The sequence below is a fragment of the Hippopotamus amphibius genome, chromosome 14, assembly GCF_030028045.1.
Source record: "Hippopotamus amphibius kiboko isolate mHipAmp2 chromosome 14, mHipAmp2.hap2, whole genome shotgun sequence".
Lineage (NCBI taxonomy): Eukaryota > Metazoa > Chordata > Mammalia > Artiodactyla > Hippopotamidae > Hippopotamus > Hippopotamus amphibius.
The window spans coordinates 34,067,620-34,094,352 of record NC_080199.1 but is presented as its reverse complement, the minus strand read 5'-3'; the positions used below and the strand labels follow the sequence as shown (position 1 = coordinate 34,094,352).

Here is a 26,733-nt window from a genome sequence, read left to right as displayed (position 1 = left end):
TTGTTGTTTTCATTTAAAAAGTTGGTTATAGTCATTTTTTTCTATTAATGCTTTATATTCTTATTACAGGCCATTCGAGTTACTCATGAGACCAGTGCCCATGAAGGTCAGACTGAGGTATTTCACATTTTTCGAAGCTTTTCCTGCCACGTGTCAGTTTAACCACAGTACTGTTGTATGACATGTAGTTTTAGAAAATTACTTGGACATTTTTTTTCCTTCGAGGGAATTTGCTTATGTAAAAGTCTCCATAAAGTAGCCTAAAAACATATTTTGACAAACCGTTAACATGTGCTTTGATAACAGCAATCTCAATTTGTCAAATCATTTAGATAGATTGAAGATTGTGTGCTGTTTGCTTTAGCTAACAGGTGGCCTGTGTCTTCCCCATCAGGTTCCTTCGATGTGCAAGTATTTTGAGAAAAATACCTGCCCTGTGGTAGAGGTAGATAGCCAGTGTGGTTTTCAAGAGCCTTTACCATGCTCAGCTTCTAGCAAAAAGCTATAATGTTCGCTTTACTTAGGAAATCTCTTCTGGGCCAGTGTGATGATCTTCACCATCTTTTCTCTGTTAGCTATTTATTTCTTCAGCTAGGTCACCTCTCCTCTCTTTCTCGTGCCTCTTTTTTCATTCTCTTTTTCATGAGGGATTCCCTCCTTTCATTTCTCCATTTTCTTCCCTCCAAACCTTACTCTCCCACTCTTGGGAGAAGTTTATTAGAAGGTATTTCAGTCAAAATGAATAGAATTTAATTAAGATCGTTTGGTGTATTTATAACACATTTAAGTGTTAATACCAGAGAATTATAGATTTCCTTCCTTCTTATCCCATGTGTGACTTGGAACCATACTTTTTCATGTACAAAGATGACATTACCTTTATGCTTTAAAAATACTTGAAAAAAATACTGATTTAAAAGTATTGAACTTAAATATTCCCACTGTCTTCAAGAAAAATTTTTTAAGGAGAAAATTTGATACTATGATATAACTGCAGTTTTAATAGCTCCGACTGGTAGCTGTGAATGTTTATATAAAACCATTTAGGAATTTAAACATTAATTCTGCCTATAGTTGTATCATACCTTCTTGGTTGCTCTCAGGTTCTGCTTTCAGAGGTGTGTACTATTGCTTTTTTTAAGTTCACACACACACACACACACACACACACACACACACACACGGCATGTCTAAGGGGTTTCGACACCATACTGGAAATGAATGGGATGCTCTATTTTTTGTATTGCTTTATATGATCTTGAGCATGTTCTTAATCTTCACTATGCTTTGCTTTTTTGTTTGTAAATTTGTAGTGTTGAATTTAGCGATGGTGGTGAAGATCACAAGATTATCATAAAGTATGAAAACAAACATTATTTGTAATAAAGCGATTAAATGCTTTAATACCTGTTTACTTAAAAAAATTGTCTTTGCGGTACCTTCTCTTGCCTCCTTTTTGGCCTGTATCCAAATTACGGCTCTTAATACCTCCTTCATTTGTTTATTTTAAAAATTTTTAAAATCTCTTTCTTGGAATATAATTGCTTTATACTGTTGTGCCAGTTTTTGCTGTACAACAAAGTGAATCAGCTATATTTATACACATATCCCCATATCCCCTCCCTCCCGGACTCCCTCCCACCCTCCCTATCCCAGCCTCTAAGTCATCACCCATCATTGAGTTTATCTCCCACTAGCAGCAGCTTCCCACTAGCTATCTATTTTACATTTGGTAGTGTATATATGTCAGTGCTACTCTCTCACTTCATCCCAGCTTCCCCTTCACCCCCCACTCTGTGTCCTCAAGTCCATTCTCTACATCTGGATCTTTATTCTTGCCCTGTCACTGGGTTCATCAGTACCAGTTTTTTAGATTCTGTGTATATGAGTTAGCATACGGTATTAGTTTTTCTCTTTCTGGCTTACTTTGCTCTGTATGACAGACTCTAGGTCAATCCACCTCTACAAATATCTCAATTTCATTCCTTTTTATGGCTGAGTAATATTCCATTGTATATATGTGCCACATCTTCTTTATCCATTCATCTGTTGATGGGCATTTAGGTTGCTTCCATGTCCTGGCTATTGGAAATAGTGCTGCAGTGAACATTGTAGTACATGTTTCTTTTTGGATTATGGTTTTCTCAGGGTATATGCCCTTTAAATGAAGTTCACATCTCTTTCTCCAGACCTAAACTCCTTCTCTTCTGTGGACTCTTTTATATGACTCCTACTTATTTATGTGACTTATTTATATGACTCCTACTTATGCATTTTAGCTATTTATTTTCATATTATTTTTCCTTTATTTAAGGTGTATATTCTTTTCATATTTTAACAGCTCTGAAATTAGGGTGTATCTTACAGTTGATGTCATAATTTACTTGGTGGTATTACCTTCTTTAGTGGTACATAAAATGATGCATCTTTTTATTATTATTTTATTTTATTTTTTTGGGGGGTACACCAGGTTCAATCAACTGTTTTTATACACATATCCCCATATTCCCTCCCTTCCTTGATGCCCCCCCCTCGATTCCCCCCCACCCTCCCTGCCCCAGTCCTCTAAGGCATCTTCCATCCTCGAGTTGGACTCCCTTTGTTATACAACAACTTCCCACTGACTATTTTACAGTTGGTAGTATATATATTAAAATGATGCATCTTAAAACCAGTGGTGCCTTAGATTTGCTGAAATGTGGTGTAATATCTCCCTTACTGTGGTTCTTAGACCTTAGATTGGTGTTTGATTCCTTTGGGTATGCTCCAGAGTATCCAACAGCATTCCTTGTGCATAGCCACAACACATCTTTATTAATTCACCAGAATCAGCTCAAAATTACCCTTAGTGGTGTAAGAACTACCAGAAAAGGCTAAATCTTGGTTTTCTGTAGTCCCCTAAGTAAATCAGGCATACTGTTGGCTACTGTTCCTCAGTAGGGCACTATGAATATTTTGGGAAGAGTTCAATTCTTTGTTGTGTGGGCTGTTTTATGCATCCAGAGTGGAATATAGATTATTATATTCCAGTCACTATATGTTAGTGACTCCCAGTCACTGAGAGAACAAAAACACCATACATTTCCAAATTCAGTATCAACCAGCTTAAAACTCCTGCACCAGGGACAGTTTTTGTGATCACTTTATTTCTGGTTCATCTACCATGTGTGGACTTAAGAGTCTGATGTATTATTATCTCCATTGCTGTGTGTATTCCCGCACACTGTTTTTTGTCAGTTCCTACAAAGCACCTTGGTCTTTCCCGTTTGTATTTGTTAGGTTGTGCTGCCATAACAGAATACCACAGACTGGATGACTTATTAAACAACAGAAATTTATTTTCTCACAGTTCTGGAGGCTGGAAGTCAATATCAGGGTGCCATCATGGTGCCATCTGGGTTGGTTTTTAGTGAGGCCTCTCTTCTTGACTTGTAGACAGGTGTCTTTTCACTGTGTCCTCACATGGCTTTTCTTCATTGTGTGCTTGCAGAGAGAGAAATCTCTAGTGTCTCTTTGTCTTCTTATAAGGACACCAGCCCTATTGGATTAGGACCTCATCCTTATGACCTCCTTTAACCTTCATTACTCCTTAAAGGCCCTGTTTCCAAGCACAGTCACATTGGGCCTTAGGGCATATGAATTTTTGAAGAACGGCATTCAGTCCATAGCACCATCTTTGTGCTTTGTAAGGGCCCAGTCCTTGTCCAGGTATACACTTTCACTTTGCATAGTTGGTATCTTCTCATCCTTTAGGTTTCACCTTAAGAGTCATTTTTCAGAGAGGCTTTCTTTCATTACTGTTAAGTAGGGCCATCTCAGTGAATTTTCTGTCATAAAATCCTTTTTATTTTCTTCCTGGAATTTTTATATCTAGATTATGGTTTTTTGTTTGTTTGTTTATTCCATTTATTTAATAGAATAGAAGTCTCATGAGGACATGGGTCTTTTTTGTCATACATACGTTGCATCCCCAGGACAGTGCTTGGCCATATGTAGGCATTTATGAAAAAGTACATAGTATAAAAGTAAGGAGCACAGGATGTAGGTTTGTATACTGACTACTGTTTAGTAGCTTAAGCAGGATTCTTTCCTCAGCATAAAGTGAAAATAATAGCATCCCCATCTACAATGGGGAGCCACCAAAGATGGTGTGTTTAGTGTTCAGCATATTGAGTTTAAGGTGAGTTCATGGGTCATCTCTGTAGAAGCTGAATATGGAGTCTAAAGCTCCAGGGAGATATCTGGAGTCTTGTATTTGGTCAGAGAGTAGTTAGAACCTTGAGAATTCTACAGAGGGAGAGTAGTGCTGAACCACAATAAATGCTTGGGCACATAGGTGTTAAAGGAGTGGGTAAAAGAAGAGGAGCCAGTAATAATAGTGTAATAACAGCCGACATTATTGATACTCTCTGTCAGAACGTTTTCATGGAACTGGAGTAGACAGGAGCCTTACTGCATGCAGAGATTTGGATACAAAATGAGGAATCAGTAAGATGAGCCACCAAAACACAGTAGTCTTTTTAGAAGATTGGCCGTAACATGCGGACGTAGAGTAGTTGTTTACTTGTTGTTCCGAATCCCACCATGATTGTCTGGCAGACTTTGGTTAATCCAGATATTTGAACAGTAGCCCCACCTCACTTACGCTTCATTAACCTATACTGAAAGTTACTGCTTTCATGTTTCACTTAAGATTGGGAAGATAAAAGAACAAAAATGGGATATAAGGAAATTAAGTGTTTTTTAAATTGTGAACAAATACAGTGATAACAATAATGGAAATAATATGCAAGTCAAATGTAAAGGCAAGAAAAGAAAAATTCAAAAGAACATTTTATTTGCCTTCAGACTCTAGTTTTACTTCATCGATACTTACCTAAAAAGCAATTTATAAAGTTTGTGATTTGTCCATAGTAATTTAGGAGCCAGCCCAGATATGAATAGAGATCTCCTGATGATTTATTGTTTATTTAACTTTTTATAGAAATAATAAATTTATTATACTGCTCAGGAAGCTCCATACAAATTTATAGTAATAATTAAAAATAATAGAAACTGGCACAATTGTTTTATGTATGTATTTAAATAAACATGCCCGTATGGAAAATGTAGCAAAAAATACTTTTAGTATTTATGTTTTTTTTACTTCAAATCTTTTTTAGCTAATTTTTAAAAGTTGAAATCAGACACTTTTGTGAGATTTTTTTCTTAATATTTTGTCATGAATATTTTCTTATTTCATCAAAACCTCTTTATAAATAATTCCTCATGGGTGTATAGTCTCATGGGAATGAACCATAATTTACTTCCAAATTTCCTTAACTTTTGATATTTAGATTGTTTTCAGTTTTTCAAATTAAACATATAACTTCATTGAATATCTTTGTTTATTCGTGTATTCATTCTAGGTTCTTCTTTAAGATGCTTTCCTGTAGGTAGAATTACCTTGAGTCAAGGGGATAAACATTTTTAAAGTTCTTGTTACATAATACGAAATTATTGTCTGTCTTTCATTTGATTAACCAAGTAATCTGATTGATCACCTACTATGCCAGGTATGGTACTGGGAACTATATATACAGAGATAGATAAGATCCAGTTTTTGTCTTCAAGGATCTCTTACTTCAGTGCAAATAACCTCAGAAATAGCCGTTGCCAGTGCTGAATTCTGTTTTTAAATTTTGGCTCGTTTGATAGAGGGGAATAATATGATTGATTGCTAAGACTATTCGAAGATCTGCTGTAAAAGTTTATGAAATGAATTTCAGTCGTGAAATTAAATTGTAATTAATTTACAGTGAAATAGGTAATTTGGTTAGTGTTGTCCTATAAGACAAGGGATTTTTTGACTATTGGGTAAGCAATGGGTAAATTCTGATTTCAAGTGTGTGTTCATGTATAGGTATACACAATTTTAAAATAAATTGTTTGTGTGTGTGTGTATCCAGTTTGCTTTTTTGGCCCAATTAGTGCAGACTGTCAGCAGTGGGGGAGGAAATAGTGTCACATTTTATCTTCATTAGATGTATAAGTATAGTTTGCATGGCTTCATTTTATTCTGAAGTATAGTTTTTCGTTATTTTGATTATGTTAGAATTACAAGGTGTTAAGTAAGATGCTCTCACATTTATTTTCCTTCTTTAGGGATTTATTTTCTTCTTTCCTTGACTTTGAAAGAAATGGAAGATATTAGGAAGAAACTTATATGATGTATAATTTAAGGTCCTGATTGTCTTGGGAGAATCAGATGGGAACAGTAAATGAAACTCTGATGCAAAGTATCATGCATTTTAAGCTGTATAGTCCAGTTTTGTCAAGAAATCTGAAATTGCATCTTTCTGATCTTTCTTTTTGTTTTCCATTTATTTTCCATATCCCTTTTTCTCTATTCCATTCCAACAAGATGTGAGGTGGACCTTTTGGGGGCAACTTCATTTTATGTCGTTCTTAAAATTGAGAAATGCTCTGGACCTTCTGTCCTAACTCCTTACACTTTTGCCTTTTTCTCTTCTTCTATTGCTATCATTTTTTTCTGTATATCATTCCCTGAATAGAAGCTGATTTAAAGATTACGTGTGGAGATGAATGGGACAGCTGAGTTTGAAGGAGGAAGTACAAATTAGGATTAGTCATAGTGGGGGAAATATTATTGAAATTGTTCTTTTTTTGGTCCTTTGTTTTCAAGCAGTGATATTGTCTCTCCATACATGTAATCAGTTCTTCTTGATCTAATATCACTTGAAAATGAATGATGGTTAAATGGATTAAATTAGTTGTTGAAAGGGTCAGAATATTCTGTTTACACTTTTTTTCCCTTCTTAGGTTAACAAGTGTTTGTCCTAAATGAATCAAAGTAGTCTGTTTTTCTTTTTTTTTTTTCTTTCTGCATCATCTTCTTGTTCTTATTTTCTCCAGTATCAAGGTTTTGGAAATTGAGATGTATAACTATTATTAAAGTACTTTCTTATATCAGACTCATCAGTTTACTCCTCCAGACCTGACTAGATGTAACTCTTCTATCTAAAAATGTCTCCAGCAATAAAAATGGAGTTGAGATTGTAATAATATTTGAGGCTTTTCTCTTTGTTTTATTTTAAACCACAACTTTCCAAAACAAAGGGTTATGTTAAGATTTAAGATTTTTTTCATTTGTAGTCAATGAGAATCTTATTTGGAGCTATTCTCAAATTGTTAAAAAAAAAAAAAAAAAAAGAGTTTCTGGGACTTAGTTTGGCCAGCTTAACAATGGTAAGCTTGAATTTAATGTAATGTATAGGTCGTTATCTTAATAAGCATTTCTGCCATGGAGAATAGTAAATGGAACTGAGAAAATACAGTTGTTAAACCAGTAAGAGAAAAAGAGTCTTTAAAGAATATCTAGAAATCTGTGGGTATCTTGATTTATTAGGTGAGCAAAATGAAGAAATTTGCCATTTTCAATGGAATATATAGTGGTATTTTATGTATTTTGATATCTAGCCCATGTTTCACTTTTATTTCTTTGCCAACTGAACATGGATACTTTGTAGGAACGTTTGCATCTTTTGCATGAATCTGGTTTTACTTTCCTCTTTTAAATTTGGAACTCAAATTTAGTGTAATTCATTGCGTTATGCTGAAGTTTATTCAAATCTATAGGAGTCCATTTGGAATTAATTTATAATTTTGATTTTAAACTTCTAAAGTATTATATATCTGTACATGTCCTCATGCATGTATGCCCACATTTTTAATTTTACTTCTTTTCATCTTTTCATGGCATTTGGAAGCTGTAGAGAAATTCCTATCTTTTTTCCTTTCCTTGTGCCTTTTTTTAAGACAGTGGTATCTCTGAAGTTTGAAAGGACATGTCCTATTCTGGAAATAACTTAAATTTAATTGTCATGAATAAGTATGTATTTTGTCAATAGGTCAATAAAAGGAATGATTTTGTAGGTATTCAAGACAAAAGATTCTCACCATGAGATACCTGGGGTTGCTGGAAACATTGGGAATCCTTTTGGGGTGTTACGTATCAGTCTTGGTTATTCTTAAGTGTTATTTATGGGTGAATGCAGTGGAAACTATCAGTTGCCAAGTATTCTCAGCTTCTCAATTCTCGCTGCTTGTAAAAGTATGTCTGTCATTTTATTATAATGATGGTTACCATTTACTGAACGTGTCTGATGTGGTAGGCATTATCCTAAGCACTGTGTGTATCCTACTCTATTCTTCTCAGTTCCTTAAGATATATGTTACGCCATTTTACAGACTGGAAGACAAAGAAGTTACTAACTTGTCCAAAGTCACACAGCTAGTAAGTACTGTCCATGCTCTTAAGGCAACAAAATGTATAGATAAATCAAAATTGCTAAAACAAACAAAAATAAAGTGAAGTTTTTAAAATTTTAAGTTTTTTTTTTGTCCTAATAGCAAAGCTAGAATCAGCAAATAATTTAATGCAAATATGTAATGAATTATAGATAAATAACTATTTGGAGTTGTGCTGAATACTTTGTTCTTTCTTGCCCTTAGAGCTAAGTTAGCTTAGCTCTTAGCAGTAGATTTCTCCTTATATTAAACATAAAGTCTTACTCATAAACCAACCACAGTCTTTTGGTAATTATGTTATCTATGTTTTGGACAACAGTAATTATTTTAAGTATCTACCAGCCAATGATCCCTTTATATTTAGGAAATTACATGGTTATAGTGATATTTTTCTTAATAACAGGATGCCCTTTTAAATGGGAAAACATTTTGGGTGTAAGCCAATATCTACTTACTTTATTTTAACATTTTAGAATAATTTAGATTTAAGCACTTAGGATAAACTACCAAACACTTGATTTCTTAATAGAGAAGTAATATTAGTCTGACCCTCTGCCCCCTTTGTTAAAAGGTCTGTATTATTTATTTTTAGCCTTTACAACATTTCTAATTCTTCAGTTATTATTAAGTACTTTAAAGAGTAATCTATTTTTCATACACCCAAAGAATGTATATTAACTGAAGGAGAAGTAATTTGGGTTTGTAGACCGACACACTCTTTCCACCTTTTTATTAAAGGTTTGAAATATATACATATTTTTTTAGCCTTCATGACATTTCTAATTTTGTAGTTATTAAACAGTTTAAAGAGCAGTTGACTCATTTTTTCACATACAGAGTAACATACACATGAACTGTGAAGGAAAAGTAATTTGGCCCTTTAGGACCCAGGTACTTTGGTTTTTTTGGTTTTTTTCTGAACTAGTTATAACTTTGAAAATAGAAAGATTTGAACTGTCAATTGTTTGGGGAATACAGATAGAGATAGTAATAGGTTTGCCTCTTTGAATCAGGTAGTTGACAGTTGATGGGGCGGGTGGCTTTGTATGTAATGAAAACACTGAAATTGGAGCCAGGAGTCATGGGTTCCGCCTCTGGCTTTGAGAGTCATTAGCTATATGACTTTGGGCAAGTCAGCTAAGTCCTTGTGCCTCTAAAAAACCCCAACACTGTCATGATGCTTATGGGCTGTATCCAAATAGCTCACTCTGTATTTTTTTTTTAAACTCAGAGGATTTAAATAAGAATCAGAAAGCTTAAAAATCTCAAAATGAATGTCTGTACCTAACTCCTTTATGTAAAAAGTATTTGTTAAACTCCTTAGAGTTCTTTCTGCAGAGCAAAACATTTAATTCCTAGGGTTTCTGAAAAGTCTATTCTGGTTTTTTCAAAACTGTACTGAAGAGATAGGTTATATTGCAGTGGTGTATGTGAAGTCTTGTTATACTGTTGCAAACCCACACAGTAAGCAGAGGGGGCACAAGTTCAGTGTTAATGTCCTGGCAGACATTGATGTTGTTAATAAGTCTAATGAAATGCATAATTTTTAATAATTTTGGATTCTTCTACCAGAACTGAAAAACTGAGGAAGTGAGTTCTTTATTCAGATGCTCTAGAAAGTGAGCTCTTTATTAAAATCTTCTGAAAGACTCAAGAATAAGCTGTAGATATTTGATCTTTTCCAATTAGTATGGAAAGGAAATTGGATGTTTATTCTGAAGATTCTACTCACAGTTTAAACTTTCATATTTGAAAGCAAAGCTAACTTAGTTACTTTGACAGCTAATATTATGGCAATTTAAAAGTTGGTGAATGTCTTTAATCTTTGTAATTCTAAGAGAAAGCCTAGCATTCTTCATATCAAAGTCCTTTTATCTCTTAAAATGATATTACTTGTAAGTCCTTTCCTGAATTATATAAACTTTCATTGGAATTGAAAACATGTATGATTACACAGTTATATCTATGTTATGAATTAAATTATCTTTACAAATTGTACAGTTGGAAAAAAGGTGTATATATTATGTTCCTTTAGCTTTAGGAGGTAGAAATATGTATGCCTAGAGTGAAAATTTAGGATTATTGGTTCTAATGTTTCACATTTCAACATACTCATTTACTTATGAAAAACAATACTTAGTATGCTGGCAATAAGACAGTGGATAAAAGGTTTTCCTAAGAGCACTACAAGGTAGTTGCAAGAAAGACAGTCATAATGTAGTAATGTACTGTCTTAATATTTCATGTTGTAAAACGATTGCCAAATAGGAACACATGCATACACACGTGCACCTTGATGTGTGGAACTCACTCAGGAGGGTGTGCTCCTGAACATATCATTTCTTTTTTCATTCCTTCCTCTTATATGTGGAAAACATGATGAGCAAAAAGAGGGGTAAGGTTACCCGTAGATAATCTGATAATGTTTGGCAAAGATTGTATCTTCATCTTTAAATAGAAATGATCGTAATTTCTACCTTAGTAGGATCATTGTGAGAATCTGTAGCATCCATAGTTTAGAACATTTGGCATGGAATAGTAAGCACTCAACGTTAGCTATCGTTGTTGACTGACGAACTTATAAAGATACCTGTGTGAATATATTTACTACAGCATAGTTTATAATTGTAGAAAACTAGATACAAACTAAAGAGCCATAATGTGTTTATGGTATATCTATTTAAGGAATAATATGTTGTCATGAAAAATAATGGAGATATATACTTATTCAGGGGGATAGATGCCCAAAATATATGGAAAGTGAAAGCAGCATGAAGAATGTGATTTTTTTTCTTTGTAGAAAATGTTAAAAATTTTAATAAATTGCTAAAGGTCAGGTATAGGCTGGCATGATACTATAAAGTCTCTGTAAACAGTGCCAAAGGGGAGCTCACATCCACTCTCCACAGACCTCACTGGGTGCCTATAAGCTAAACTAGGGACAAGGCAAGAGAGAGCCCTAAGGTGCAGGCCTGGGGGAAGGAAGCAGCTTCTACTTTGGGAAGGGCCTGGATTCTTCTCCCCAAGGAATAAAACCTAATGATGCTGACACAGGAAACCTTCCTTGGAGAAGGGAACAGGTAAAACTACCTGTTCAGGGGAGGGATAGGAAACTCCTGTGAGAGAAATCAATGGAGGAGAGAAGGATCCCTTAGAAAGCCTTGTCCTTGATATCCAGGTACAAACAACCCACTTATGATGGAGGCTGAGCCAGATCAACAAAGAATGCCTTCACCTTCCTACCATTAGACCAGCCAGCACCAACAAACAAGTGTTAATGTGTGCGGTAGGTCAAGAGCATTAAAGAGAGACCTTCTCTGAGGCATAGACTCTTGAGAAAAATCCTAAAGCTATGAGCGGCACAAGAACATTGAAAAAGAAAGCATCCAGCAGCCCAGCTCCTACCCTAAGCACACGATAACGTGAGACAGATTTTAAACTGGTAGATTGCTGAGGATAATCATAGCAAAAACAAACCAAACAGCACAACTCCTAACTAGATTGACTCAACTCCACTAAAGGCCTAACAGAAGAGTAGGCATGTCCATTCCCAGACACGGATACTGTTTATCTCAGTCTCTCTGTTCCTACACAGGATGTATGCCTCTTAATCAAAAATTATAAGACAAAGAAGAAAACAAGAAAAATAACACACTGTCACAAGACAAAGAAATCCACAGAATCAGACTCAGATATGATCCAGGTGTTGGAACTGTCAGATGCAATTTAAAATAAGTCTGATTAATATGTTAAGGGCTAAAGTAGAAAAGGTAGACAATGTGTACCAACAGATGGGGAATATCAACAGAGAGCTCAGAGCTGTAAGAAAGAATTTAATGGAAATCTAAAAATGAAAAACACAGTACCAGAGGTGAAGAATGCCTTTAATGGGTTTGCCAATAGATTCACCAGTGTTGAGGAAAGAATTGATAAATGTGAAGATAAATTGCTAAAAATTTACCCAAACTGAATCACAAAAATAAAAAATTGTAGGGAAAAAAAAAACAGCAAAATCCCCCAGATCACCCAAGAGCTGTGGGGTCATTTTCAAAGGATCTAATATGTGTAGGTAGAATCAGAAGGAAAAGAGAAGGCCTTCAGTGGTAGTCCAGTGGTTAAGACTCTGCACTCCCAATGCAGGGGGCTTGGGTTTGATCCCTGGTCAGGGAACTAGATCCCATATGCCGCAACGAAGATCCCACACGTGGCAATGAAGATCCCGTGTGCTGCAACTAAAACTCGGCGTAACCAAATAAATATAAAAAAAAAAAAAAAGTTTTTTAAAGTGCTGAAATAATTTGATGAAACAAAAATAATTTTCAAAAATAAAGGAGAAATAAAGTCTTTTAGACAAAAAAAAAGGAGAGAATTCATTACAAGCTTTCTTGCACTACAACTTGAATCTACACAAAGAATTGGCAAGCACTGGAAATTAAACAAGTGAAGGTAAATATAAGATAAATTTTGCTTTTTAAATTGTTCTAAAAAATGATTACGTGCACATGGATAGACCATATTCTGGGTCAGAAAATAAATCAAAAATTTTTAAAAAATTTAAATTATACAAAGAATATTTTCTAACTGTAATGGAATTAAATTAGAAATTAATAACAGTAAAGAGTATCTGAAAAATTCCCCCAAATTTAGAAATTAAACAACACACTTCTGAATAGCTTATGGATCAAAGAGGGAGTCACAAAGAAAATTAGAAAACATTTAAAAATTTTTTTAAAATTGAAGTATAGTTGATCTACAATGTGTTAGTTTCTGGTGTATAGCAAAGTAATTCAATTATAGGTATATATATTCCTTTTCATATTTTTTTTCCATTATGGTTTATTACAGGATATTGAATATAGTTCCCTGTGCTATACAGCAGGACCTTGTTGTGTATTTTGTACATAGTAGTTTGTATCTGCCGATTCCAAACTCTTAGTTTATCCCTCCCCTACTTCCCCTTTCCCCTTTGGTAACCGTAAGTTTGTTTTCTAGAAAACATTTTGAATTAAATGAAAAATTATTAAATATATCAAAATTTACAGGTTGAAGCTAAAGCAGGGATTTGAGAAAAATCCGTAACATTAAATGCTTATGGTGGAAAACAAAGGCAGGCGTTAGAGAAAAATCTATAGCGCTGAATGCTTATAGTAGAAAAGAAAAAAGGCTTCAAGTCAATGATCTAAGTTTTTACTTAAAGGCAGCAAAAAAAAAAAACCCAAAACAAAAAACAAGCAAAACAAAACAAAAAACCCCAAAAAAAACTATGTGGAGAGAGAGGAAGAGAGTGTAAGTACAGATGATAAAGCAAATTAGGGTACAATGCCATAGGTAAATCTAGGTGTTTCCTGTACTCTTTTTATTTTTGTAACTCTTTGTAAATTTGAAATTAATTTTTGAAAAGTTTTAAAAAAAGCATTCTTCAAAAAATGGCAAAAGAAGAGAGCTGTCGGGCTTCCTAGGTGGCGCAGTGGTTAAGAATCTGCCTGCCAATGCAGGGGACACAGGTTCGATCCCTGCTCCAGGAAGATCCCATATGCCACGGAGCAACTAAGCCCGTGTGCCAAAAAAAAAAAAAAAAAAAGAAGAGAGCTGTCATACTTGAAGTTGGAAATCACTTTTCTCCCAGTAAGCGCTGTGTGGGATGAGGTACGTCCCTCTAGAACAAAGAGCACATTTGCTTACTGCTTATTGTAAGACATCAGTTTCCCCAAGCTCCGTGTTCCTCTCCTGTGATGCAGCCCATTGTGTGTGCAGCCATCCACCTGGGCCCTCCATGCTGCCCTCATGTGAACTGATGCCAGCACAGGGACGATCGTGCTCCTTGCTGTGCTGTGAGAAAAGTCCTTTGTCTCTGTCGCATGTCTTCTGCCAGCACCTATGGACAAGTAACAGGATAACTTAGATGAAAAGGGTAAAGTCAGATCCCAGACCTGATAGTCTAGTCCTCCGAACTTGTTATCTTCATTCCTGTTTTAATGCTTTTCCTCACACTGAATTCTTTGCCAGGAATACCTTTCCCATTTTGCCTGCCCAACCCCGATATGTTCTTTCAGTGTGCACCTTTAGTTCTGCCTCTGGTTTAGTAGTCTCTCCTTCCTCAGAGTCTTAGAAAATTTTTGTTTCCTTCACTACTCGTTAGTCATCTCTTCCTCTCTCTCTTTACTCCATTTTTTCTCCGTCCATTTTCCTTTTCCTCTTCCCCACTCTTCCCTCTCTTTCTCTTATTTACATGTAATCAGATTGAATGTGACAAACTTCTGTTAAACTATGTCTGTGAGAGCAGACACTTTATTATATACACCTTTGCTCCCATATAGAGCCAAGTATAGGACTCATTTAAGTACTTCTAATTGACTGCTTCTTCTTGTGAGCAGCCAAACTGTTTACAAACATGTTTTTAAAACCCTCATCACAATTATAGTTTCATTTTAGGTTATCATGTTATTGACATAGATCAAAAGTACTGAGTAGGATCGTAGAATTTTCAGGGTTGAAAGGGTCTTAGAAATCATTCAAGGAAAACCCCTTTATTTTCCTAAAGAAAATAGATCATGGTTAGTGAAATCCATTATCACTAAGCAAGGACTTATATCACTATTTTTATTACTTCTCACTATGGTTGTTAATGATTATAATTTTATCATACTGTTTTAAACTCAGTTTCACGTACTGGTGTTTTGGAGGTGACAATTGTAAAATTAACATTTGGATTACCATTAATAAGTTTATTATTAGCATGTGCACTTTGTGGAAAACTCTTGGATCAGATTCATCTTTTGTGGTACAATGGTGTTCAAAAAGGTGACTCCCCAAAATCTGATTTTAAGAGGAATACTCCTCCGCTTATTGGAATCTGGTCTAATAAATTAGTATTAAAATCTCTTTCTTGGCCACTTAGGCTGTACACCATACTGATTAAGATCATTGGATTCTAGAACCAGATTTCCTGTGTTTGAATCCCAGCCCTGCCACTTCCTGGCAGTGTGACCTGGGTTACGTTACTTAAGCTCTTTGTTCTCTGATTTCTCATTTGTAAAGTGGAGATAATTACAGTAACTATCTTATGGGTTACTGGGAGATTAAATGAATTAATACGTGTAAAGTGCTTAAAAGAGTGCCTGGCACAAAACAAGTGATACATATTTTAACTGATACTGTTTTTTTTGTTTTTGTGTTTTTACCAAAAGATGGCTAATAGTCCATGATAGTTTCCATTTAACTTTCCAGCCTAGGTAAGAAGATAGTTTATGCATGGCATCAGCTTCTAAGGGATTTATTCACTCCTCTGTATTTTGAAGTTGTTTTTTTCCTTAAGTGTTGATTACTTCACCATACAGTTTTCTTTTACACATAATTCTTTGTATGTTTTGTATGTGTTACATGTTTTGTGTGTGTGTGTGTGTTTTAAACAATTTGATGTAATAATTCCACTTTAGTGGCTTTTAAATAATTCCATGAGTCTGTGCTATACAGATGAGGATATTTCAGATGTTCACTCAATGGAAGCTATGGAATATAACCTGATACTTTGGTTATGTATTTCCACTTTACGTGTCTTTAACTAATATTCATTTGTGATCCTTTTCTAAATTGTGATTGATTAAGAGTACTAGACCATATAAATCCAAGTATGACCATACGTTGCTTTTAAGAATAACTGATCTTCCAGTAACGTGGTCTAAGCAAAATGTTCTCTTTTTTAATTATGTAGTCCTCCTCGCCATCCTCATCACAGCCTCATTCTAGCCACTGCAGAGCGAAGGCCTCATCATTGTGTCACCATGCATCCCTGCCCTGGGTCAAACGTAACCATGTAGGCCCTGCAAAGGCTACCAGTCCATCTCTCCGTCTTCGTCGCTGGCGACCCTTCTTGCGCCTACCATCTTTGGGTCTCCATTCTGTTGTAAGTGTAGTCAATCTTCCATCTCTTCTTCTAGTGACAGGGGCAGTCCATTTTTTTCCTTAAACTTCTTCAGTCTTCAAAGTACTTTTCTCTTGGTTCATCAACCATTAGCTTTTTCTCCCCCAATAAGATTGCAAGCATACCTCTATGCTTTGCAGTCTAGCTTGACTTTCACCAGTGCCTTGGTGAACATCCATCTTTCCACTCCATATAATGCCAACATAAGGGTCCCTGCCTTTTGATGAGTGTTGACCAACATTCATGATAATGTTTAAGTTCCTGTCAGTTGTTAAAGTGAATACGTATTCTCTTACCCTTCATCTTTCCAGTTTCATTTAGTTGACTCAGGTCAACAAATGCTGTGTACCTTCTGAGTTCTTTGCCATCTCTTACTTTATTATTATTATTTTTTTTCATGTTTCTGAACATGACTTTAGTCTCTTGTCGTGCTCTGGGTTACTTTACTTATTCTGTCCTTAATCTACTCCTTCATGGTGTAGGGTGTTTCATCTAAGCTATTTTATTCCCTGAGGTGGCTCAGGTACTTGGTTTAATCTTGATCCAATCTTCCCTGCCTATTCAGTTTCTAAAGATCTTTTCTCAAGTAGGAGGTGAAGATTTTTCTCCCTGTGAATTGGTATAGGCTTCCCAGAAATTTTATAATTTCTCCTTCTGAAGTTGATAATATTAGCAAACTGTTAAAAAGTACATTTGTTCTTTTAATCCGTGCTAATTATCTTGAGGTTGATGATGGAATTCTAATAATTCTCATAATTGAAATAAGATGCAGGATGGCAACTATAGTTCTTGTCTTTGTGATGTTTTAGAAAATTAATGGTAATGACTGCAGCTTTGCAGAGCCTACCTAAAAATGCTACATCTGAAGAATTTGGTGCATGCCATACATTTATACAAAACTTGACACTTCAGTGACTTTTGAAGCCAGAGGAAGTCTGGTTGCACATACTTTAATGCCTAAAAAATTAAAAGCTGGTGTCAAACATTCTTTCTTTCCCCTTAATTACTCTTCTAGAGCTATTCTCAAACTATGAAGTGGAGTCTTGGCAGTTTTCCTTAAACATCTGCTTCCATCAAATATCAGTATGGTGATCAAAATAGCCTTTCATCAAAAAACTGGTATCAACAAACTGGTGTCTCTCTATTTCATTGTCCTCACTGAGTCACAGCGTGCATCTGTCATATTTATTTTTTATCCATCTGATATTTATTGCTTCCCTGCTGAGCCATACACCGGTACACTAGGAGATACAAGTGAATTAGATGATCAGAGTAAAACCCTAATTTTGTAAATTCTGACTTGGGCACAATTGATTCTAAGTAGGAATAAATTCCTTTGTACTTAAAAAATATTCTAAATATAAATGAACATGTCATAAAAATTGGCATTCCCAGTTTTATGTTTTTATGTAATTTTGATCTTTTCTCCACATTAATTCCATTACTTTATAGCTTCATAAGTGTTTTCATAGCCTAGTGGTTAAGAACATGGGTTCTAGAATGACATTGCCTGGATTTGAAACCAGATTCTATCACTTACTAGCTTTGTGACCTAGAGCATGTTACTTAACACCTCTGTGCCTCGATTTTCTTGAGAGTACAGTGGGTATAACTATATGACCTACCTCATAGGGTTTATATGATAATTAATTGGTCAATTCCTATAAAGCACTTAGAACAGAGCCTGGTATATATTTAGTGCCACAATTACAAATTAAATTTAAACTATTTTTTAAAATTTGAAAATTTTATTTAATATTTAGTTAATTTCTATCCAATTTATTTGTCATTGCTTTTTAATTCTTCGAGTTAAGTGTGTTCTAAATTAAGAAACTTTGTAAAAAATAGTGTGTAAAAATGTAGGCAAAAATTAATTTGTAGCTTCTGGATTTTGCCTTTTGTAATTTATTTATTGGTCATTTTTTGAAACAGAAGACTTATTGGAATTTGTTTTTTGTTTATTGTTCTTGTTTTTAGTGGGATAATGTTTAAGCAATTGGATAAGTATAGATTTCGGATTCTGACTAATTGAAGTTGACCAAAAGAATAGGCTTGTAATAGGTACTGAGGTTTTGTGGAAAGTTTAGAAATTTTGAGCATTTCTTATCTTTTATAATAGTTTGAAGGCTTTTCATGCCCTTTTTAGCATTTTGTATTTTTGGTATGCACTTTTGGATAAAAAGTACAATGACTCACACTTTTGAGTCACTAGGTTTAGTGATTTCTTACACTTATAATAATGTAGTATTAGTATTGTAATATTACATGTAATATTAATGTTTATATGGCACTTAACAGTTTACAAAGTAGTTTCATGAATTTCATGTAAATCTCAAAATGGATAAAAAAAACCCAGTGCTCACAGGAATTAGGTGCATATTCAGGTCTCTGATTCTGGTTGTATTACTTTTATCTCTACCATGGTTGTATTTACTGACAGAATATAAAAAACAGAAGCTATAAGAGGTATTATTCTAAGTCAAGCCCCTGCTTAGTTGGATAAGGAATTTTTTCTAGTGTTCTCGTTATAGAATTGAATTTATAGTTTGTGGAATTGCCTAGATTTAGCCGTGAAAAATTGGGTTCTCTTCTGGCCATTGGTGAAATGGGGGTATTGGATTGAGTGATCACTAAAATTTTTGATTCTCTGACCAGTAAAATAAGGGAACTCATTATCACTATCTGATTCAGTGCTGGAAGAAATATCATGTTCAAGAGGGATCAGACTTTTTTCATATGATGAAAAATGTTGGGGCACATTTTTTGCCTCAGTATGAGGGATAATTCTAACAAAATTGTCAAAATGGAAGAGGCTGCCCGGAAACCTAGTGGCAGTTGCCCGTTGTTGGCGGGGCTGCCACAAGATGGGGCTGCAGTAGCGAGCAGTCTAGTGCTGGAGCGACAGTGAAGCCAAGGAACTGCGAGTCCTGCCAGCCGTGGAATTCTTTCGTTCTGAGTTGAGTTTAGGAAGAGCTAGTCTGCCGCAGCAATTCATGTTGCGTTGTTCCAGTTTGTCATTGGAGGGACATAATCTCTGAAGAATACTGTGAGATTAGATGAGTTACTATCTGTAAATGTTTCAGAAGCATCCAGTAAATCCAAAATAGTAATGTTTATTCTGTACCTTTCAATTTCTGCATCCGAAAAGTTCATTAAATATATGTAAAATTTAAAATTATATAATTACTCGAGGGTGAAAAAAATAAAAATTTTAGAGTTGATGCTGTTGTGTTACTGGATATTAAATAGTAAAACATATAATTCGATTTATGCCACTTCAAAACTTCTGCCTCTAAAAGTTGTACTTGCATTTAACAGTGATTTATTTCATTTCAAACCATTTAGATTTGGTATATAGCTAACACACGTTACTGTTATCTGTGTAGTTACTGTATATCATAGACAGTGCTAGTTAATCAAGTACACATACGTTATTTGAATGTCTAAGAAATGTAGCACATATTGCTCATGCAAATTGAATTAATTTCAAATAGTTCACTGAGAAAGCAAGAGGAAAATCGTAGGCTCAGTTAAATTTCACTTTAATCTGCTCATATTCCCTTTTTCTCCTTTAATCTTTTGGGCTATTTTCTTGCTTCTATTCATTTTTAAACTTTTTGAATCTAGGAGGAATAAACATACTTCTTTTATTCTGAGTCTATTTTGCATTGTTCAAAAAGTGAGCTTATTAAGGTTAAATCATTAAGGGAAGAACTCATTTTTTGATGTCTTTCAATTTAACTTGAAAAGAGTTTTTTTAACTCTTTATGCTAGTATTAAACTTCTAAAATCTTTATTATTTCAAATTTCGAAATTAGATTAGTTCATTTCATTCATCAAGTATGCACTGTACATGTTATGTACTGGTGTTGTGCTAAGTGCTGGGGCTTCTAAAGTGATCAGAACTTTAGTTTTTTTTGTTTTTTGTTTTTTTTAAACTTTAGGTTTTTAGATCAGTTGAGATTAGGAAAGATGTGCTTTGAGTCAGTGTTTTCCTTGTTGATGGGTGAGCACATTTGTTACAAATGTAGGCATGTTCACTCTTTGTCCACCATATCAAAGATTAAGCCTTGAATTATATTGGATTAATGTTTTTTCATGTCATTTGATATTATTTGTATCAAATAATTGATTTGTTTGACTACTAATATATATAATATGTATTTTCCCCTCCTATTCCAGGCACCAAATATAGATGAAAAAGTAGATCTTCATTTTATTGCATTAGTTCATGTAGATGGGCATCTCTATGAATTAGGTAAGAACTATTTTAATTTATCCTGGGGAGAGAAATAGTAAATGGGAAAATCTGTATTTGTGATAAACATGACTGTTGATATTTATTGTGTTTACTTAAATTAATTGATTACTGTATAACATTGAGTTGGGCATAATGGAAGTTTTCCACTTAAGATTTTTCACTAGAAAAAATTAAAATGTTTTTGATGTTCAAGTAACTTATAATTCAAGAATTCTTGCATACCACCTTTGCATTTTAGCAAAGCAGGAAAGTAAAAATCATTATAGGAAACTCCTGTGAATCACTTCAGCAGTCTTTACTAAATTTTTGAGTCAGTTATAAACATCTTGGATGAATCATCTTGATCCTGAAACTAGTTTTAAAACATAGTGTATTATTCATAATGACTAGTTTTTGTATTCAATAATGAGTATTACTAGTTTTCAGGATTTTGTCCTATCCCTTTTTATCACATATGATTTTTAAAGAGACTTTACAGGAGTCTATGTTTTCTGGCAACAGTTCCCTAAGGCATGTGTCAAAGTACCCATGCTTAATTACTCAGTATTTTGGCCTGTACCTGCACTTACCTTTTAAAAGTTTAACTATAGGTGGACTACTTCAGGGACTGTTTGGAGGAGAGGATATTTTAATTGATAATTAAAGGATAATTAGAGGATAATTTTAGAGGATAATTAGAGGATAGTTTTAATTGATTCATTCAGACAGCAGAAACTTATGATTTTTTCATAATTAGTAGATAGCACATAGGAGTCCTTCTTGTCTTTCTCTATGAGACTTCTTGGATTAGAAAAGGACAAATAAAGAAACAAAAAAGTGAAATTCTTTTCAATTTCTAGATACCATGATTTTTAGTTCTCTTTCTTCTCATTTGCTGTTAAATATTAACTTTATACTTTCATTTTCCTTAACTTATTTAAAGACTGAAGAGTTCCGAAAGGATTCTGATTGTGACTGTAAATGTGGTCCATAAAATTTAGATGGATTTTATATTTGGAAAAAAAGTCATACACTTTATTGAAAAGAAGTGGCTCTATTAAAGGGAACAAGGAGAGGAAAGAAATGTACCTCCCTGTGGGTTATCCACAATAGTAGAGTGATTTGAGTAGGAACCAAACTAAAATGAAGTAATTGTCATGGGAGTATATAACAGACCTGCAGAGCAATTTGGAAGGTATGCTTTGCTAATTCAATCTCTAGAATCTACATAGAGATAAAATGTAATAGGGATTGGGGATTTCAAATTCTGATTGCTGGAAGCTAGTTTCTGCTCTGAATTTTTTTTTTTTTTTAATGTATTTATTTTATTGGCTGTGTTGGGTTTTTTTTTTTTTTTTTTGCTGTGCATGGGCTTTCTTTAGTTGCAGTGAGTGGGGGCTCCTCTTCGTTGTGGTGCGCCGGCTCCTCGTTGCCATGGCTTCTCTTGTTGTGGCTCACTGGCTCTAGAGCGTAGGCTCAGTAGTTGTGGAGCACGGGCTTAGTTGTTTCACGGCATGTGGGATCTTCCTGGAGCAGGGATCTAACCCGTGTCCCCTGCATTGGCAGGCGGATTCTCAACCACTGCGCCACCTAGGAAGCCCCTGCTCTGAATTTTGAATAATAAAGAATAACCAGTTGAAGTGGAAGTAAAGAGAGTGCTGAGATTTATCAGACACATTCAGTTGACTTCAAGAAAGTAAATATAGGAAAGGCCAGAGGAATGATATATATGATCCATAATCAGAGACTATGAAAGTCATGGTGAGAGACTTAATAATAGAACAAACAATCACATCTAAAAGATATTCAAAAGAAAAAAAATCTCTGATCATCTCAATGGGAAGGAATGAGCTCTCTAAAAAACTCAGTTTGACTGATTAGCTAGCTCAGAGGCTAAAAAGGGCAGTAGAAGGAAAGACGTATATCAGGGGTAGGCTGCATACTCAGAATGGTTCTCTTTTGTTGCATGCCAAGATCAACACGAAAGGATTTTTAAAATTGGTTTGAAGTAAGAATGTCAGAAAAGAAAAGCAGAACTACCAGGGTCTTGTTAGGTTCAAGTATTCTTTAGCAGGAAGAATGATCGGTGTGGCTGTTAGAGAATTAGACCCTTTTGGGGATAACATTCTTTAAGTGAGTTTAAAGAATTTCAGAGTTCTAAAGAATAGCTGGGATCTTTGAGATGTCACAGAGGACAGGAATAAATACAAGATGAATGAAGATGGGCAGTTGCTGACTCACTGCAAGGATAATTGGCGGTAGCCCTGATGCAGATTCCTAATAAATTTAAAAGGAATGTTGAGCAAGAGGAGTATTGAGTTAGTGCATAGAAAACAGTGGTTAAGAGAGCAGCATATGGTTTTTAAGAAAAAAATCATTTCTTAGTACCCTTATTTTAAAAAATAAGGCTATATGATTATAGACATGGTGCAAGTTAATTTCTACAGGACAGTTATATAACAAAGGATAGTGGTAGTCTGTAATATATTCATTCTGTACCTACTTGTAAGGTTAACTGATGAAAGCGACTGAGTTTTTCATCTTTCTATTATCACCTCTTTCTTGTCCTTAGGGCTTCATGTAGTTCCTGGCATATGTGCTGTTGATTTGTCGCTGTCATTCTTAGAGCACTTTCTAACTCTGGTAGAACATTTCCTGATTCATTTTTATTTTCCATGCCACAGCCCTGTGTTCAGCCACTTCTCCGAAGATACCTAGTTTCTTTTACTGGAAAATGATTAGAACAAAGACCTGGGTGCTAAGTGTGCTCATTGCTGTTAAGATATCACTACTTCTAGGCTTTCTCAGAGGACAGGGCTAGGAAATATTTGTATTATATACATAGACACATGCATGTGAATGTGGATATACATGCATACACAATTATATCTGTTTGTATATTAGCAAGCATTTATTTACATCCAGATGTATAATTCTACTTCAGTATTATACAGTTGATTCTAGTGTTATCCATATTTCTGATTTCCTTTTCTGAACATGGGAAATCTAGCTCTCATTGTCCTTCATTTCTTTTCTTTTCTTTCTTTTTTTTTAAATTGGAATGTACTTGCTTTACAATGTTGTGTTAGTTTGCACTGTACAGCAAAGTGAATCAGCTATACATATACCTGTATCCCCTCTTTTTTGGATTTCCTTCCCATTTAGGTCACCAGAGAGTACTGGGTTGAGTTCCCTGTGCTATACAGTAGCTTCTCATTAGTTATATATTTTATACATAGTATCAGTAGTGTATATATGTCAATCCCAGTTCTGGTTTATGCATTCCCCTGGTATGTAAACCAGCTCTTGGCCGCCCCAGCCCAAAGTTCTGTTGCAGACACACGGCTTCCCGCCCCCATCTGGCCCACCGATCCTGGCCTGGTCCCAGACAGAGAGCAACAGCTCCCCAAAGTGTGTAGCTACCGTCTTCCTGGCATTGTGCGAATTCCAGCTGCCTCCGCCTCCTTGAGCTCTGCTCTCTTTCTCCACAGTCCCCTGACTGAGACTGCTGCTTGGGTTTCCCTTTCCTGCACTGGCAATTGCGGGCATTACTGTTAGGCTTACTAACAGTTCTGGGCTACCTGTTTCCCAGTCTATAAAACAACTGTTTCAGATATTTTGTCCAGGCCTTCAGTTGTTTCCAGTGGAAGGCCTAGTCCCGTACATTATTTCATTCTGGCTGGAGGTGGAAGTTGCCTAAGTGTTATTCCTTGGCTTCCCACGATGAAGATAAGAATGTAGCTTTCCTTTGTCACCCTCTTTACCTACCTCTCCCTCCCAATCAAAAAATACATGCTTTCCTTTGTCCTGTTCTTCCAGTGTTGTTATAGTTGTCTATATTCTTTTGACTATAGAAATATTATCCTCAGATGAACCATAGTCCATGTACTTTTCTAACTTTTTTATTTATCCAGATTTAATGATTGTCCTGTTTTGCTTTTTGGTTTGTTTGGTTAATTTTCACTCATATTTTTCTTTAAAAGTCATATCTTTTAGTCCAGGTCAATAAGTATGTGTGTATATTGATTCAAAAATTTTTATTATGTTTAGAAGCCATGAAATTATAGAAGGGATTGTGTTTTATGGCTTGAACTTGAAGTGCCACTTATAAAACATCTGAAATTATAGACTTAGATACAGAGTATCAGTTCACTTTGGGTTAGCATGGGTTTATATAATTCTGGACTTTTTTTTATAGTATTGAAAAAGTACTAGTTTATTCAACGTAATAATAATTACTTTTGGTGGTCAGTAAAATAATCCTAGGTTATTTAGATTGTTGCTGTATGCTTCTACCTTGCTACACAATTAGTAGCAGTAATATATAAACCTTGAAGTGGCTCCTTTTCATTGGTATAAACATGTCAGTCTTACTTAGGAGCTTTCACCGAAGGCTTTAAAGTGAAGAAAGAAATTTTTATATTTCTGATGGTCGTAACTTTTAAAAAGCTGACATTAATTTTGCATATTCTTTTTAGGAAATTAAAGTCGATAGTATTCATTTCTAATAATGTCTGTTTTTATCTTTTAACATTTGCCTCACTGCAGGAAGAGGAAAATGAAAGTTGAAAGTGTTACATTATCCTGTCATTTTTAATTAAGGGAGACTAAATAGAATATGTGATTCTTGATTAGATCCCACATAAAACAAACAACATGGATAAAGGGTATTTCTGGGTCAATTGAAAAAATTTGTATATGAGATAAATGTTAATTGTTTATAGTATTAAAAACAGAGAAAGTACATTATCCTGTACAAACAACTAACCAGTCACCTATTTGTCTATTTTCTACAGATGGACGGAAACCATTTCCAATTAACCATGGGGAAACTAGTGATGAAACTTTATTAGAGGTAACAATAAAACTTTTTGGCCCACCTTCAGTGTCATTAATGTTCCTGTTATCTTTAAAACATCTCTGAAGATAACTGGTACAGGACTTCCCTAGCAGTCCAGTGGTTAAGACTTTACACTTCCACTGCAGGGGCCATGGGTTTGATCCCTGGTTGGGGAATTAAGATCCCACATGCCACATGGATGGCAAAAATAAATAAATAAATTTAATTAATTTTGAAAAAAGATAACTGATGTATCGTTGTTCTATATTTCTCTGTGTCCTGGCTCTCTTGAGAAAATCCAAAAAGAAAAATTTGAACTTGTGTTAAAAATCTACAGCAAATAAAGAGGTTTGCAGAGCTTTTTGAATAAGTATCAAATTTGAAAAAGACAAGAATAGTACTGAAAGAGTTGCACATTGTATCCTATATTTTGTTAAATACAAGATACTATCATTTATGTCTTGATTTTAGAGATTTTAAAATTTATGAACAAATTGTATGGCTTAGAATCAATGAAATATGTAATTTTCAGGTTAAAAGTTTCTTTAAAATATTTAAAGAATGAACACAGCATGTTTTATACTTTTGTACTAATCAGATTAGGCCACCAGCCATTGACTCTTCCGGTGTCCTTTAAGTTATTTTTTATTTGAGAAAAGAAGTCTGCAATATAAAATGAATATGGATTAGGAAGGTATGAAACATTTATTTATCATTTGTAAGTAAAACACATGTTTTTAAACTGAAGGATTATGTATCTTTTTTCCCTATAGGATGCCATAGAAGTTTGCAAGAAGTTTATGGAACGTGACCCTGATGAACTGAGATTCAATGCCATTGCTCTTTCTGCAGCATAGCTTGTCCAGAATGGAAACACTAAATACTGTATTATTTGCAACAAAATTAAATTTCTTCTGCCATACACTAACTCAGAAATTTTGATATTTTCATTCTCTTGACTGAATAAACTTTATGTGAACTAAGTTTTGATTTAATCTGTGTTTTATATTATTTTTGCCCCAAATTAAAGCTGCAGTTCTTTTCTTCCTTTTCTTTCTTGTGAAGGATTTACCTTGTTGGATGACTAGCAATATCTTTCTTATTCTCTTTGCATTTCATGGGAGATTCTATATTGGGACACAGGCACAATTTGCAAATGCATAGGATGAACAGGTATCATATTTATTTAACAAATTTGTTTAGCATCTACTTTTAATGAACTGGACGTTGTTTTAGGTTGCTGAAGTTACAGCAGTGAACACTATGGGCAAGTTCCATAGTCATGGAGCTTATGTTCTTGTGAGAATAGGTAAATGATAAGCACATTAATACGATACATACCGATAATAACTTCTATGCAGAAAATTAAAGTCGGATTTGTGTTAGGGAGTGACTAAGTGGATACTTTAGATTTTTGTGGTT

At 34.6% G+C, this 26,733-nt stretch overlaps 1 protein-coding gene across 7 annotated transcripts in view; it reads left to right on the top strand.

Moving 5' to 3' along the window:
- UCHL3 (ubiquitin C-terminal hydrolase L3) overlaps nt 1-26,294 on the top strand; it is a 42,910-nt gene extending 16,616 nt beyond the window's left edge. For 5 of the 7 annotated variants that reach the window (XM_057707296.1, XM_057707295.1, XM_057707294.1 and 2 more), the window contains 5 exons: nt 70-117; nt 16,022-16,213; nt 20,414-20,489; nt 25,268-25,326; nt 26,085-26,294. In XM_057707296.1, coding sequence (XP_057563279.1) covers nt 70-117; nt 16,022-16,213; nt 20,414-20,489; nt 25,268-25,326; nt 26,085-26,168 — 459 coding nt within the window. In that variant the 3' untranslated portion in view covers nt 26,169-26,294. The remainder of the gene's footprint in view (nt 1-69; nt 118-16,021; nt 16,214-20,413; nt 20,490-25,267; nt 25,327-26,084) is intronic. The other 2 variants (XM_057707298.1, XM_057707297.1) reach the window with 1 other exon arrangement.
- The last annotated feature ends 439 nt before the right edge of the window (nt 26,295-26,733 follow it).